The 15,302-nt window shown below is 40.2% G+C and overlaps 1 protein-coding gene across 9 annotated transcripts in view; it reads left to right on the top strand.

Moving 5' to 3' along the window:
• Positions 1-15,302, top strand: part of CNOT1 (CCR4-NOT transcription complex subunit 1) — a 159,985-nt gene that overhangs the window by 88,752 nt on the left and 55,931 nt on the right. For 6 of the 9 annotated variants that reach the window (XM_087971881.1, XM_087971876.1, XM_087971875.1 and 3 more), the window contains 4 exons: positions 11,984-12,062; positions 12,913-13,143; positions 14,181-14,321; positions 14,969-15,148. In XM_087971881.1, coding sequence (XP_087828007.1) covers positions 11,984-12,062; positions 12,913-13,143; positions 14,181-14,321; positions 14,969-15,148 — 631 coding nt within the window. The remainder of the gene's footprint in view (positions 1-11,983; positions 12,063-12,912; positions 13,144-14,180; positions 14,322-14,968; positions 15,149-15,302) is intronic. The other 3 variants (XM_087971879.1, XM_087971884.1, XM_087971880.1) reach the window with 1 other exon arrangement.

Genomic DNA, 15,302 nt, shown 5'->3' with positions numbered 1-15,302 from the left:
CTCTTTCAGTCTCTTCCGTTCCGGAGCTGTCCCAACTTCAGCAGCTTAATGGCTGCCTCTCCGCCACTGGCAAAAAGGGCTTCTCCTGAATCGACCAGGGACTTTGCGATGTCCCTGGGATCCACAGGATGTGCCCTTCACTATCACCGTCTCTATGGGACGGTTTAGGTCCGTTTGGACCGACCAGGGGCAAAGATATTGGCTACAGTCTCAGACCCCCGAGATTGCAAGCCATATCGTCGTGACGTCAGCTCCGCCCTCCATTCTAGACCAAGATTTTTGTGGACTAGAATAAAATGTAAATTTCTTCTCGTCTGGATTTCTCTTCCTCCATATATCTTCCAAATTGGTCTCTTGCGTTAGGTCAAACAAGGGTTTTGATAGAATTCTTTTTTTTTCTTCCTAGTCTCTTCTGTACTGATACAATCTTTTTTAACATCAACAATGGCATTGAAGTCCCCTATTAAACAAATATTTTCTTCACCTACACTAATTATTTTATCATATAATCTCTTATAATATTTATTTTGGTTATTGTTGGGGGCATATATCCCCACCAATAGTAATTATTTTTGATTAAAATTAATTTGTATCATTAAAATTCTTCCTTGCTCATCTGCGTAATTTTTTTTGCATTTATCCCTTTTTTTTACATAAATTGCAACCCCCCTTTTCTTTTGATCTGCCAATGCTGTGAATAGTACACCTAACTTGGGGTATTCTAGATATTTTCTGTGTTGTTTTTAAATATGTACCTCCTGTAGGCATATAACGTCAATGTTTTGCTTAGTTAATTTAGTTAGTATTTGTTTCCTCTTAATCTGGAGTTTAATCCATTGATATTTATTGAGAGTAGTTTGATCTCTTCTTCCATTGTTAATTCTGTGTCTACCTATATCTTCTGTTGATTCTTGCTTCTCTTTGGGGTCTTACTCTTAATGCTTCTCTCCTTGAGTATTCTCTCTTTTCTTTGCCTCTCTCTTCTTGATCCATTTCCTGTATTCCCTATTGTTGGTCTTCCTGTTGGTGGTCCTAGCTCTTGCTTTCTGACTCCTCTTTACTACTCCCCTCTTCCTCTATTTCTGTCAGCTGGTCATAGAATTCTTGCGCCTTTTCAATGCTGTCAATTTTTACCCTTCTTTCTTGTCATGTCACCAGCATTCCTTCAGGAACCAACCCTCTGAACCAGATATTTCGTTTATTCATCGAATAAACAGTATCGCCAGAGATCTGTAATCCTTCCTCAGTGCTCTCACCCGCTTTGGGATTTATTTCAAGGTCATAATCTCTTTTTCTTTATACACCATCGGCTCGTCTTTTGTGATTTTATACACAATATCTCTTATATTTTTCCTAGCAAACCTAATGTGGACCTCCCTTGGCAGCTTATTCCGTCTGGTGTAGTTTGTGTGGATTCGGAAGACCTCATCCAATTCTTTCACTATTTCCTGTTGATCCTTTTGCAATGCCTCTGCTATCAGATGGGACATTATGGCTCCCAGATCTTCATCTTTGGATTCCAATACATTTTGGAACCTCAGATAGAATGCTGCACGCTCCATTTCGAGATGGATGATCGAATCCTCTAAATCTCTGTTCATTTCTGTTACTTTCCTATCCATCCTCTCCAGTCTCTTGTCTGTTTGTTCAGCTTTGGTTTCTATATTCCTTATTTTTTGTTCATTCTTTTCTATTGTCTGTTGGATCGTTCCTATCTTCTCATCCAGATTTTGGATCTTACCCTTCATTTCTCCCATTTCTGTCTTCATATCTGTGTGATTGTTTACCATTGTCTTCTGCATTTTGAGCATTGTTTCCGGGATGGCTGTTAATGTTGCTTGCATTGTCTGCATATTAGCAGCATTGCTTGTTTTTTTCTGTGTTCAACATTCCTTCTATTGTTTTTTGGCCAGCTGGGGATGCGATAGACACTGATGAGCCAGAAATCGTTTTTTTCCCTTTCAGAGTCGTTGCCGTGATGTTGCCAGAGTCATGTTCCTAACTTTGTTGTAGACATCTTCCCACTTTATCATTCACTATTTAATTTCCCTTTCGTTGTCAATTCTATTCAGTAATTTCCTTTAAAATGTATCTTTGCACCTCTCTAACTTATAGTATTACCGTATATGCCGGCGTATAAGATGACCCGGCGTATAAGACGACCCCCCAACATTTCCACTCAAAATATAGTTTGTTATATACTCGCCCCCTCTTCCGCACGCCTTCCACTTTTGCACTTTTTTTTTTTTGAGGCACTTTTGTCTACCGTGGAAGCGAATCCCGTGAAGCCGAAAGGAGCAGCCAGCCTTCTCCCAGCTCCCAAGGAAGCGAGGCTCGCACCGCCCGGGCTCCGCTGAGGTATCCGGCTGGGGCTGTCAGGAGTTGTTACCGCTGGCGCGGCTCCGCACGGCTCCAGTCCAGTCCGCGTTGCCTCGGGAAGGAAAGGCAAAAGGAAGAGCCGCGGCGGGCTTGGCAATGGCAGCAGCGGCTCCTGGTTTTGCCTTTCCCTTCCCGAGGCAATGCGGGACTGGAGCTGCGCGGAGCCGCGCCAGCGGTAACAACTCCTGACAGCCCCAGCTGGATACCTCAGCGGAGCTCGGGCGGTGCGAGCCTCGTTTCCTTGGGAGCTGGGAGAAGGCTGGCTGCTCCTTTCGGCTTCACGGGATTCGTTTCCACGGTGCGCAAAAGTGCCTCAGCCGCGGGCAGCCGCAGTGCTTCCCAATTACTATTTGCCGGCGTATAAGACGACCCGGCATATAAGACGACCCCCCCAATTGGAGGCATCTTTTTCAGGGCAAAAAAGTCGTCTTATACGCCGGCAAATACGGTATATATTATTCAAAGTTAATTCAATCTTATATAAAATCTAAAGCTAACCGGATAACCAATATTAGAGAAGAGAAAAAGCAAGAGGGAGGGCAGGAGGAATGATATTAAAGTAAAGAAGAAAAGAAAGGAATTGTATGATAGAATAGCCTAAGATAGATAGATAGATAGATAGATAGATAGATAGATAGATAGATAGATAGATAGATATGCTATAACTTATTCTTGTACAACTATGTTATGTTACTATATTATAATATGTCAGCTATATTCTTTATCCTTAGTTATAGAATTCATATAGAATTTCTTTTAAACAAGTAATAGATATTAAAATATAAAGTTAAACAAATCTAGATTCTATTATATATATAACCTTATTTCATTAGTTATTAATAATCAATAAACAAGATAATATCAATCTTCTCACATTTAGATTTTTAAATTCCTAATATGCAGTTTTTAAGTTCCTAATATGTTCAATCAAACCTTAATCAAAGTATTATTTCAGTAATTATGATCTGTAGAAAAAGGTCCAATATTGTTCATTCGCTTTCCTTTTCCTGTCCGTTCACATTTTGTTTAGTCACAGTCTGTTGCATCAGCTTCTCTTTTCTGTATAGTCTCAAAATGTCACTTCCGTTCTTGTTTCTTACTTTTTTCACCATTCTTCTTCCTTTACAAGCCACAGGTCCATCAAATTAAACTCCAAATTCCTGAATAGTCAGTCTAAACCAACTCCAAATTTATCAGAACAAGTCCAGAACACAATCAATCTTTAATCAAATAAGTCAGCTTCAATCTTGTCTTAAAGGTTCCTGGCTTTCATCACCGGATTCCCATTTCCATTCGGACTTCTGTCCGCTTTTATAAGACTCACAGTTCTGCCATCTCTCCTCGACTTTCACTTTCCGTCTTCTTCACTTTCCAATCTGATCTGTCAATTGAAGCCAAAAATGCTGTTCCTGCTCTGGTGTCTTCCTCACTGGGTTAAGGCGCCGCAGCTATGGTCTGCCATCGAGATGGCAGATCACTCACACGTTGCAGCAAATGGGGTCTCCCTCGAAGCTGTCAACCGCCACCACCGTCAAACTTCTCCTCAGGCTTCCTCACACCTTCGTCCCTCCAGGATCTACGTGCCCTCACTGGGGCCTCTGAACACGCAGATTGGGGATGCGAGAGCAGAGCTTGCTGTTCTCTCCCCACTCCGCCGCAGCACCACCCCCTTCCTCCCAAATAAAGACCGTTCTATCTGTCTAGGAAATGTTCTGTTATCATTATTACAGCTGGCTATATTCCTCCTTGTGCAGAGATGAGGCTCTGAATGTTCTTTGTAAATACACTCTGTCCTATCATGTTTTAAGATGGCCATTATTTTGCCAGTGCCAAAAAAGTCTACAATTACGGATCTCAATAATTACCATCCAGTTGCACTTACATCCATCATAATCAAATGTTTTGAGAAACTGATGAAGGACATTATTGTATCCAGTCTCCCTCCAACATTTGACTCGCTTCAGTTTGCTTACCCTCCAAATTGCTCTAAGAAGATGTTATTTCTTCTGTTCTCCATCTGAGCTTGGCACACTTAGAGGAAAGAAACACTCATGCAAATGCTGTTTGTTGACTTCAGCATTTAATACAATCATCTCTCAGCATTTTGTAGACAAACTGGGCTTTTTAGGCTTTAATACTCCTTTGTGCAACTGGATTCTTGACGTTCTTATTGATAAGCCCCAGTATGTGCGAGTTGGGATTAATATATCTAACACCATTTTCTTGAGCACATGTTCTCCTAGGGCTGTGTCCTAAGTCCACTATTGTTCACTCTGTTGACCTATGACTGCTGTGCTAGGTTTACCACCAACCATATTGTGAATTATGCGAATGATACAACAGTAGTGGGCCTTATTCAAGATGACAATGAGGATGCTTACTACAAGGAGGTGGGGGTTTAGTGAACTAGTGTAACAAAAACAGCCTCATTTTAAATGTAGGAAAAACTAAAGAGGTCATTGTCAATTTCAAAAAAGGCAGGCAACAGCCACAAACCTTTATGTATAAATGATTGACCTGTGGAGGTGGTTAGCCGCATCAAGTTTCTGGGTGTGCAGCTAATGAGTAGACTAGCTTGGTCACTCAACAGTGAGACACTGGTGAAGCAGGCATAGCAGTGCCTGCATTTTCTGCATCGCGTGAGAAAAGTTCATCTTCCTCTGTCCTTACCACTTTCTATATAGGGACAATTGAGAGCATCCTGTCATATTGCATTACTGCCTGGTTTGGAAGCATTACTGCTTCAGACAGGAAGGCAGTGTAGAGAGTGGTGAGGATTCCAGAAAAGATAATTGGTAGTTCACTTCCTTCTATCCAAGACATAGCATATAAGTGATGCTTGAGCAGAGTCCGCAGGATTGTCTGGGGCACTATATCTCCTCTTCACAATCTGTTTTCCTTGTTACCTTCTGGGAGGAGGCTTTGTGGTATCCGAGAGCAGGCAACAGAATTTCATTTTTAATGTGGGCCAGTGTGCTCACAGTAAAAAAAAATTACAGTAGAAGTTATCTATCTATAAGGTCAGTATGGCTTGGGCATTTCACAGCAAAACAGATTATTTTAGTGTTGGTTATATTGAAGTGAAAAGAAGCATTCTAGTTCTTGGGGAATTGATTTCTGCAGAGGTGGTTTTGCTGAAGACTCCTGTCACATATGACAACCTCTTACTGTGGCTGTATTTTCCTTGCTGCAATAGTAGACCTTTTCCTGATAAATTGGCTTGTTTGCAGTAGGCTATTTCTTAGCAACATGTAGTCACAACTATTAGTTCAGACTTTTTAAAATAATTGTTGGCAAAGGTGTCTTCAGGATCTGATACTTTCATCAAAAAAAATATTTATTTTTGTCAATTGCTTACAAGATAATAGGTATAAGTAAAAACATAGTTATGAATACATGGATACATAAAAGAAAAATAAAAAAACAAAAGAAACAATATGACAGGGACGGTAGGCACGTTGGTGCGCTTATGCTGTTTGCTCTTGTGTTGTTATGGTTGAAGCTGAAGTATTCATTGACAGGTAGAACATTGCAATGTATGATTTTATATACTATATTTAGATCGGACCGAAGGCAGCGTAGTTCTAGGTTTTCTAGGTCTAGAATGTCGAGTCTGGTGGCATAAGGTATTCTGCAACGAGTAGAGGAGTGAAGAACTCTTCTTGTGAAATATTTCTGGACTTTCTCAACTGTGTTAATATCAGATACGTAATGTGGGTTCCAGACTGATGAGATGTATTCGAGAATTGGTCTAGCAAATGTTTTGTATGCTCTAGTTATTAGTGTAATATTACCAGAGAAAAAGCTACGTAAGATTAGGTTAACAACTCTTAACGCCTTTTTGGCTATGTAGTTACAGTGGGCTCTAGCACTTAGGTCATTAGAGATGAGTACTCCAAGATCCTTGACAGAGTTTGGATCATCAACAAGGTCTTGACTATTCAGCCTGTATTTTATTTTCTGATTTTTTTTTTGCCAATATGTAAGACAGAGCATTTATTTGTTGAGATTTGAAATTGCCATTTGCTTGACCATTCTGATACATAGTCAAGGTCTTTTTGAAGGGTAGCAATATTGTCTGTTGTGTTGAATGGCTTTACATCATCAGCGAAGAGAACGCAGTTGCTCTCGATATGATCACAGAGGTCATTTATGTAGAGTATGAAAAGAGTTGGTCCTAGAACACTGCCTTGGGAGACACCACTGTTGACAGGTACAGAATTTGATAGGACGCTCCCAATTTTGACCATTCGTTGTCTGTTTGACAGGAATGCTTCTACCTAGTTATGAAGGTGTTCAGAGATACCGTAAGATTTTAGTTTTAGGAGTAGTTTGTCATGTACCACTGAATCAAAGGCTTTACAAAATTTTATGTAGATTGCGTCTATTGCTTTACCCTGATCTAGTGTAGTCCATATGTTTTTGCAGTGTAAGAGTTGCAGATTACAGGATAGTTTTTTCCTGAAACCAAATTGTTTATTAGAGAGTAGGTTGTTTGTTTCTAAGTGGAGGATGATGGATTGGTTAATAATTGATTCCATGACTTTACAGGTGACGCAGCATAAAGAGATTGGTCTATAATTTTCAACTAGGCTGGGGTCTCCCTTTTTGAAGATGGGGATGACCATGGCTTGTGACCATAGTTTTGGCAAGGAGCTGGTCCAGAAACATTTTTCAAAGATTATGCTTAGAGGTTTGGCTATGGCAGTGGATAGCTTTTTTAAGAAGTAGGCACATATTCCGTCCGGTCCAATAAATAGAGATGGTTTTAGATTGCATAGTGCTTTTTCAACATTGTCTTCTGTAAAATCGAGGTGTATTAGATCATTGTAGTTGTCTGTGGTTCGACTAGGAAATACTGGGCATGATCCATTGCTGTTTACAAATACTGAGCCAAAGAATGTGTTAAAGATGTTGGCTTTAATGGTGTCGTCGTTGCAGTCTTTACCATTAGGTCTATCGGGTGGGATGGACCTTGAGTCTTTTATTTTGTTGTTTACAAAATTGTAGAAAGCACGGGTGAAATTGGTGCATAGGTTTTCTTCTTGTTTAATGTGATAATTGGTGCATTCAGTTTTTATCTGGTGGCATAAATTTTTGTGTCAGCTTTTGAAGTTGGCAATGTGACCAGATTTGTTTTTCTGCCAAAGTGATTTTTTTTTTTATTGAAGCTTCCTTGTTGTTATGGGTAATTTGTTTCTTCTGGTTTTGGGAGTTGTTAATGGTACATATAGTTTGATGACTTGAGTTCAAGTAAAAATACGTTGTAATGGTCTTCTACAGTATTGCATCCAGAGAATAGAAATTGCCAATCAAGGGATGAGAGATCATTGTTTATAAGATCATAGTTGCCTTTTTTGAAGTTATAATTGGGGATTCCATCGTGATGATTTTTGTGTGGACGTATGTTGAGACAAAAGTCTATCATATTGTGGTCATTGTTGGAAAAGGGTTCTTTAATTTGTATTCCGTAAATTGAATTCAAACTATTGCAGAAGATGAGATCGAGGCAGTTGTTAAGTCTAGTGTTGTTGGTTACTAGTTGTTCTAGTCCCAGATTTGTTACTGCATTGTAGAAGGTTGCATGTGTGGGTTCAGTTGTACATTCGTTAAGGGTCCAGTTAATGTGAGGTAGATTGAAGTCACCAAGAAAGATAAAAGCGTGTGGGCAGGATGCTGCCCATGTTAGTAGTGTATTTCGCTTGTTTGCATGTTCGATGTCATAATCAGGGGCTCTGTAACATAGTAAGAACCGAAATGTGATATTTAAGGACAGTTCACAGACGATGGTCTCAGGAATAGCAAGCTCCTGGGTAACTTGGATGTTTTTTAGATGTAGGGACTTTTTATAGAAGATAGCACCACCACCTCCTCTACAGATTTCACGATCTGATTGGTAAACATGATAGTCTCTTACTGTGGTAACGGAGTCAGGGAGAGATGCGTTGAGCCATGTTTCACAGACAAATATAATGTCGAATTTAGCCATATTTAGTAAGAGGAGAAATTCAGGTATTTTATTTACAAGGCTTCTTGCATTGAGTAGCTTGCATTTAAGGCCAGTTGTGGTTGGAATAGAGGTAGTTAGTTGCCTACTTTTGAGTGATGTTGGATTGGATGGGGTGGGGTTGGATGCGGAGTTGTGGGTTGTGTGACTTCCTTTTGATGCAATCAGCTCGGTAGTCAATGTATAGGTCCTTTTCTCCATTGTCTACACAGTTTTTGAGTTCTTTCCAGAGTTCACAGGAGCAGATTCTTTGCAGTATGGATAAGTGTGGTCTTGAGCGAAGTTTTTTGTGGTTGGTATTGGTTTTTGCAATGGCGTTTATTGTATGAATGAATATGCGTTTGCTGGACTCAGTTTTGCATACAACTCTACAAAATATTGGGGCCATAGAGCCGTCATTGTATTTGTACCCAGGGCCATCTCTGGTTATTTCAATGATATCTTCAGGAGAGATGCTTGTTGTATTTAAGTTGCTTATGATATTGCGAACTTTGGTGATATCGTCTGATTTGTTGGTGTCTTCGAGACCAAATAAGATGGCATTTGCAGACATGATATTCTTCCGATTAAAATCGGAATTCCGATTTTTTTGGAAATCGCCCACCCCCCCTTCCCCCCCCTTCTTCTCTTCCTTCCCCTCCCCTCGGAGGCCCCCTGAGTCAGGAGTTGCTACCGCCGGCGCGACTCCAGTCCCGCGTTGCCTCGGGAAGGGAAAGGCAAAAAGGAAGAGCCGCGGCGGCACTTTGCAACAGCAGCAGCGGCACCGGAGGCTCAGGCGCAGCAGCTCCCGGTTTTGCCTTTCCCTTCCCAAGGCAACACGGGACTGGAGTCGCTCGGAGCCGCACTGGCGGTAGCAACTCCTGACAGCCCCAGCCGGATACCTGAGCGGAGCCTGGGTGGTGCGAGCGGAGGCCACTGAGCGGCAGGAAAAGGGAGCTGGGCAGCCACGGACCATCTGTCTCTCCGTGCAGCATGCCACCGCCCGGCCCTGGCAAGGGAAAGCAGCGGGTGCTCCCCGGGCGGCGGCCTTGGCCCCGCCCCCAGGTAAGCGGCTGCCCAGCTCTGGAGCTGATCCACACGTGACTGGCTGGAAAGGAAGGGTGTGTAGCGTTGGTGTTGTGTGTGCGATTTCTTGGCTCACGGCGCGGGGTCTCTTTTGGCCGGCCCCGATTTTTTTTTCAGAGGGGAATATCATGCCTGCATTTGGATGTTTCTGCTCATGTTCCATGGTGTCTCTGATGAGTAAGGAGATATTATTTGTGGAATTATTTGAAGGAATAGTAATTGTTTGTGGCTGTGGTTTGGTGGTTATTTTTGGTTGTAGTTGTGATTGTACTTGAGGTAGTGGTTGTGGTTGTTGTGGGATTTGATTTAGAGCTGATAGGTACTCACTTATCTGTGCTGTATTTTTTTTTCAAGAGGGATTAGGCTTGCTTGTATAGTTGTTTCAAAACGTGTTGCTAAGCGTTTTTCTATTGAGTGAATGAGTGATTCTATGTTTTCAACTCTGTCAGGTAGGGTATTCATTTTTTTTAGGTTAGGAGAACATGATGGATGTAGATAAAAGAATGTATCTGAATTTTTAACCATATCAGGCAGGTTTTTGTTTGCGTTTAAGCAGGCAGGGTGGGCTAGATTGTCTCATAGGCGGCATTTGATGTAAATTTCGCTTTCATTGATGGTTTCAAGACATCTGAAACGTGCAGGATTCTGGGAGGTCATTGGTAGATATATTTTTCTTTTGTTTTAGTTTGGAGTTTTTGGCTGGCATGGTCAATGGCAATAGTACACTAAACAATTACAATAGCTAGTTAATGAGATAGGTAGACAGTTACTTAATGAATGTTGGTAATTAATAAATGTTAATTGATATGTTAGAGAACAAATGAAAAGTAAGGTTACTTATTACTAAAAATCAATGAATCAATCAATTGGTTATTCAAATCACTCTAATCAAAATAATTTTGCTAAGCAACAAACAGCCTAATTTATTACAGTAATTACTAAACACACTGGTCAATTAAATTAACTAAATCACTGATTTTACTAATCAGATATTCAGTAATTACACTATATGCACTAAACACTCAATCATAATAATCAATAAAAACAATAAATCAATTAATCATTTGATAAAAATTAATTGTTTTAAAGAAATTGATTTGGAGATATCATTATCTAATCTTTGATATAGGTCTTGAGGTAGAAAGTTATAAGTTTTGAGATACTGAAAGTAATGAAGTATTATTGAGAGTAAGTTTGCTTTGCTTAGCTGTTGCTGATATCTGAGAATAGGTTTATAACCCTAATAAACTGGCAGGAGGCCTCTTTTCCTGGGCTGGAGAAACAGCAGTTTCTTTGTGTCAAACACTCTTTCCTCTTGAAAACAACCAGTGAGCAAGGGTTTACACTCTCTGTCTTGTTTTGTAGATTGAGTTTTTGAGATAGTAAAGATGCAAAGATGCTGAAGGGTGGGATCTCTGGCACCTTCTTCAGCAGAGATAAACAGAACAATTCACAGGGAGGCAACAGGAAACTTTTTTTTTGTTTTCCCTTGATGAATGGGATTTCTGGGTCCCTCCTAGTTAATTAAATACACTTTCAAAGTTTGTTGCTTTAAGAGAAAGAGGCACGTAGATAGTCTTGCACTGACAATTCAAACAGTTTATATTTTTACTATGTAGACTCAGATTTGTATTGAGCATTCGCTCCTGGCTTGAATATACTTCTGCTTCTATCACAGGAAATAGAATTGCTTCCAATCTTCACAGGAGTTCAGTTATAACAAAACTAAGTTACTGTCCTTTTAAAGAGGGAGTCTGGATTAGCAATTTGGTGAAGAGGGAAGGAGGGGTGGCGGGGGAGGGGAAGCAGTCTGCTTCACACCCTGGCTGCAAATGTCTGAAGACCAACTCACAGCTCCCGGTGCTCCCCGCCCTGCAAGGATGGGATGAATCTCACCGTCTCACTGCCTTACCTTCTAGTAAAGATGGGTCGAGTTGCAGATCGTTGAGCGCTTTTGAATAGAGGGCTTTACCGAGGAATGAGCTCTTTTCTGGCATGCTGGTCAATGATGGGAGGAATCAGAAATCTCCGAGTACTTTTGAATTGAGCGTTTACTGAGGAATGGAGCTCTTTTCTGGCTTGTTGGCAAGTCTCGGGCATTAGGCTTTCCACCTCACCATCTGGACCCGCAGGGATTTGAGGGCTTGTTGCCTGGCACTGCCCCTCACGCTGCCGCTACTGCCGACACCATCAATCAGTCAATCAAACATTTATTGTCAATGTACAACGTGTACAATGAAATTGAAAAAGCAGTGTTGAACCATTGCACCATCATGTCAATTTACCTATATGACATCAGGGTGCATATAACCGAAGGCAGAAGCCTTGTGTTGCAATGCCACAATACTGCTTTTGTCACTTCACTCCTTGATCTTCCCTCTCTGGGGTTATTTTTAGTTGCTGATCAGAAGCAAAACATTCATGAGGCAATGGCATGGCTGTTTTGCAAAGATTAACTATTTTTATATTATGCTAATAAGTTATGGATCAGACTGTTTATTTCCTACTACTAATAGCTAATTTTGTTGACAGATTGAAGGACTACCCTCAATATTGTCAACATCTGGCATCTATTAGTCACTTTATACAGTTCCCTCATCACCTGCAGGAGGTTTGTATTAAATTTATGGAAAGTAAATCAGCAAAGGTAGTAAAGCAGCATGAAACAAATTAAGCTTGTGTTCAGTATCACTTACAAAAAGGCATGTAAGGATTTGTAAAAATTCTTTGCAACAAGCTTTCATCATTTAAGGGAAGAAAAACAAGTTCCTGCATGGAAAATTGCCCTTAGCTTTAACTCTCAGTGTATCACAGTTACAGAACAGCTAACTTGAATTCCTTCTAATTTTTGCCAGATGTTTTATAAAGGGTTATGAAAAGGGGTGGAGCAAATGCCTGTTGCTTATACCTGGGTCCTGAAAGTAGCCAGAAGAAGAACAGGGGAGTTAAGCTTTTAAAGATCTTGTATTCTACAGGCCTAGGAGGTTTAGGATCTCTGCATTAATCTTATGCCAGTTGGAAGAGTTTCTGTACAAAGTAGACATATTGCACTTTTACATGGGACTACAAACATTGTTAACTATAAAGATTATGCTATTACTTAAAAATTCCTGTACTCATCATTTGTCCAAAATTGAAATTGGCTTTTTTTAGTCATTATAGAAACCTTTTAGTTTTTTTCACAGAGAGAGAGAGAGAAAGAGAGAGAGAGAGAGAGTATGTGTATGCTAACACTTTATTTCAACCAAATGTGTATATCAGTGATTGCATGATCTCTATAGATGCCATGCATGAAAAAAAATAACTATTTTATTTATAGTCACATATCAAGATTAGAAATTAGAAAGTATGTATGTATAATTAAAATATATATTAAAAACAGATTAGATATTTCTGCAATGGCTTCTAGGATTAAGGTTTGTTGTATGTGAATTTTAACAACCTTTCCTTGTCTGTCGAAGTACATTGAATATGGACAGCAGTCGAGAGATCCTCCTGTGAAGATGCAGGGGTCCATCACCACCCCTGGAAGTATTGCCCTGGCCCAGGCCCAGGCCCAGGCCCAGGCTCCAGCAAAGACACCTCTCGCTGGCCAGGTTAGCACTGTAGTCACCACTGCCACCACCACCAGCACTGTCGCAAAGACAGCCATTGCGCCTGTGGGTCGAGTCAGCTTCAAGAAAGATGTGCCAGTAAGTCTTTGCTTCCATGCATCCGGCAGAAAGCACCTGAATAAAGGAGGTTTGGGATAAATGAATGCAATGGTTTTCGTTTGTCATTTGAAACCAGAAACTCTGGTCCTTAAATAAGGATATAGTCAAATAGCCAAGTTGCTTTGTTGTATTTAATGCCTTTCAGGTACTCCACTTATAACCAGTCCTCACAGTTACCACCATCACAGCATGCCCATGTCACATGATCCAAATTTGGGCGCTTGGCAACTAATATATATATATATATTTACAACGGTTTCAGTGTCCCAGAATCATGTGACTTCATTTTGCAACTTTTCCAGCAGGCTTCTGACAGATAAAGTCAGTGGGGGAAGCTTGATGATCTTAGTGATTCACTTAACAACTGCAGTTATTTGCTTAACAATCAAGGGAAAACGGGTCATAAAATCAGGTGTGATTCACTTAACAGCTGCTTTGCAGCTCAGCAGAAACTGGTCTCAATTGTGGTCATAAGTTGAGGACTCCCTATATATAATTAACTCTGAATTGTATTACATATACCAATTATTGCCTACATTCTGCTCTCTGCCTGCCTTTTTGCTTTGCAGCTCTTCAAATATTTTATCAGTCTTGCTTTAAAACAAGGGTGGAAATTCTTCAGGTGAAAGTGTCAATCTGTCATTGTCCTCCTCCCCCTCCCCCTCCCAGGGAATCTGGACATGAGAAGGAGAACTGATTCCCATGATCAGCTCATTCCATGTCTTTGTGCACAACCAGAGATAACAGCAGTTAAGCCAAGGAGGATCTGACTGGAGTTCTTGACGCATGCGTTCATTGAGATGTGGAAAGGCTTCCCTTGAACAGCTTCATTGCATGAATCTAACAAATTTCATTTGTTGTTGGCTCTCCAAGGAAGGATTCTGGCTTCTGTTCTCCATAGTAGAGTGTGGCATCAAGGCTTCTCTGGATCGGACCCTATTATCTAAGAATGCCTGTGATCTATTGCAGTCTTACCTAAGTTAACTCCTACTCTCAATGTGGTTTGTCTTTTGCAGCCTTCTATTAATACAACAAACATTGATACTCTGCTAGTGGCCACAGATCAAACAGAGAGGATTGTAGAACCACCTGAAAATGTTCAGGAAAAGATTGCTTTTATCTTTAATAATTTGTCTCAATCCAACATGACTCAGAAGGTAAATATTGCACAAATTTAACTCTGATTTGGAGGAGAGAGGAGAGGGACTTCCTGTGTTATAGTCACATACAAAGAAAGGAGTGACTAACCTGATATTTTTGCATATGTGAAAGCTTCCTTTTCCCACCACTCTTCTGTTTGTTCCCGGGAATGTTTAAATATGATCATGTTGATGTAGCAGTCTTTGAAATGTAAATCTGGAACTTCTTCAACATTGCACGTTATTTTTCCACATATCCAGATATTTTAAGACTTTAAAGGTTATCTTAGGCCAGCTTCCTGTAGAACCATTTTATTTGCAATTGATGAGTTTTTAAAGTTTCTGTTTTGTAAATGTGCATTCTGTCAAAGTGCATAAGCAAATATATTTAGTAACACAATTGATCTAAGGCGCTTTTTGGGAAGAATGAGGTGCTGCAAATATTACTATCAAAAGAAAAGTTTCAACATTGAAATATCTCAATATAATTTGTATTTGAGCAATTTATTGAAAACAGAATACACATTCTGTCAACTTAACAATTTTCAGAAGTTATTGTTTTATTTCAGATCTTTATAATTCCTCATCTGTATGAATTGCAGAATCATTTCCAGTTCTATTACTTCATTAATCCCTTTCTGTTTCTTGTTTGTTTATGGAGCCAGGTTGAGGAACTGAAGGAAACTGTGAAAGAAGAATTCATGCCTTGGGTTTCACAGTATCTTGTGATGAAGAGAGTTAGCATTGAGCCAAACTTCCATAGTCTTTATTCAAATTTCCTTGACACTCTTAAAAATCCAGAATTTAATAAAATGGTTTTGAATGAAACATACAGAAATATCAAGGTTGGTGCCATACAGTCATATTTTCATCGTAGTGCTTTGCAAAGGTAGATCAATTGTGCAACAGATATGGAATGCATTAATTGAAACTTAGCAAACCAATCGTGATTTAGTTCAGGGGTGTCAAACTCAAGTCCCGGGGGCCAGATTCGGCCCA

This window comes from Notechis scutatus, chromosome 9 (genome assembly GCF_049901735.1).
Source record: "Notechis scutatus isolate UNSWTSFEM ecotype Mainland chromosome 9, rNotScu1.2, whole genome shotgun sequence".
Classification (NCBI taxonomy): domain Eukaryota; kingdom Metazoa; phylum Chordata; class Lepidosauria; order Squamata; family Elapidae; genus Notechis; species Notechis scutatus.
The sequence above is the reverse complement of the archived record's forward strand: the minus strand, read 5'-3'. Positions and strand labels throughout refer to the sequence as shown.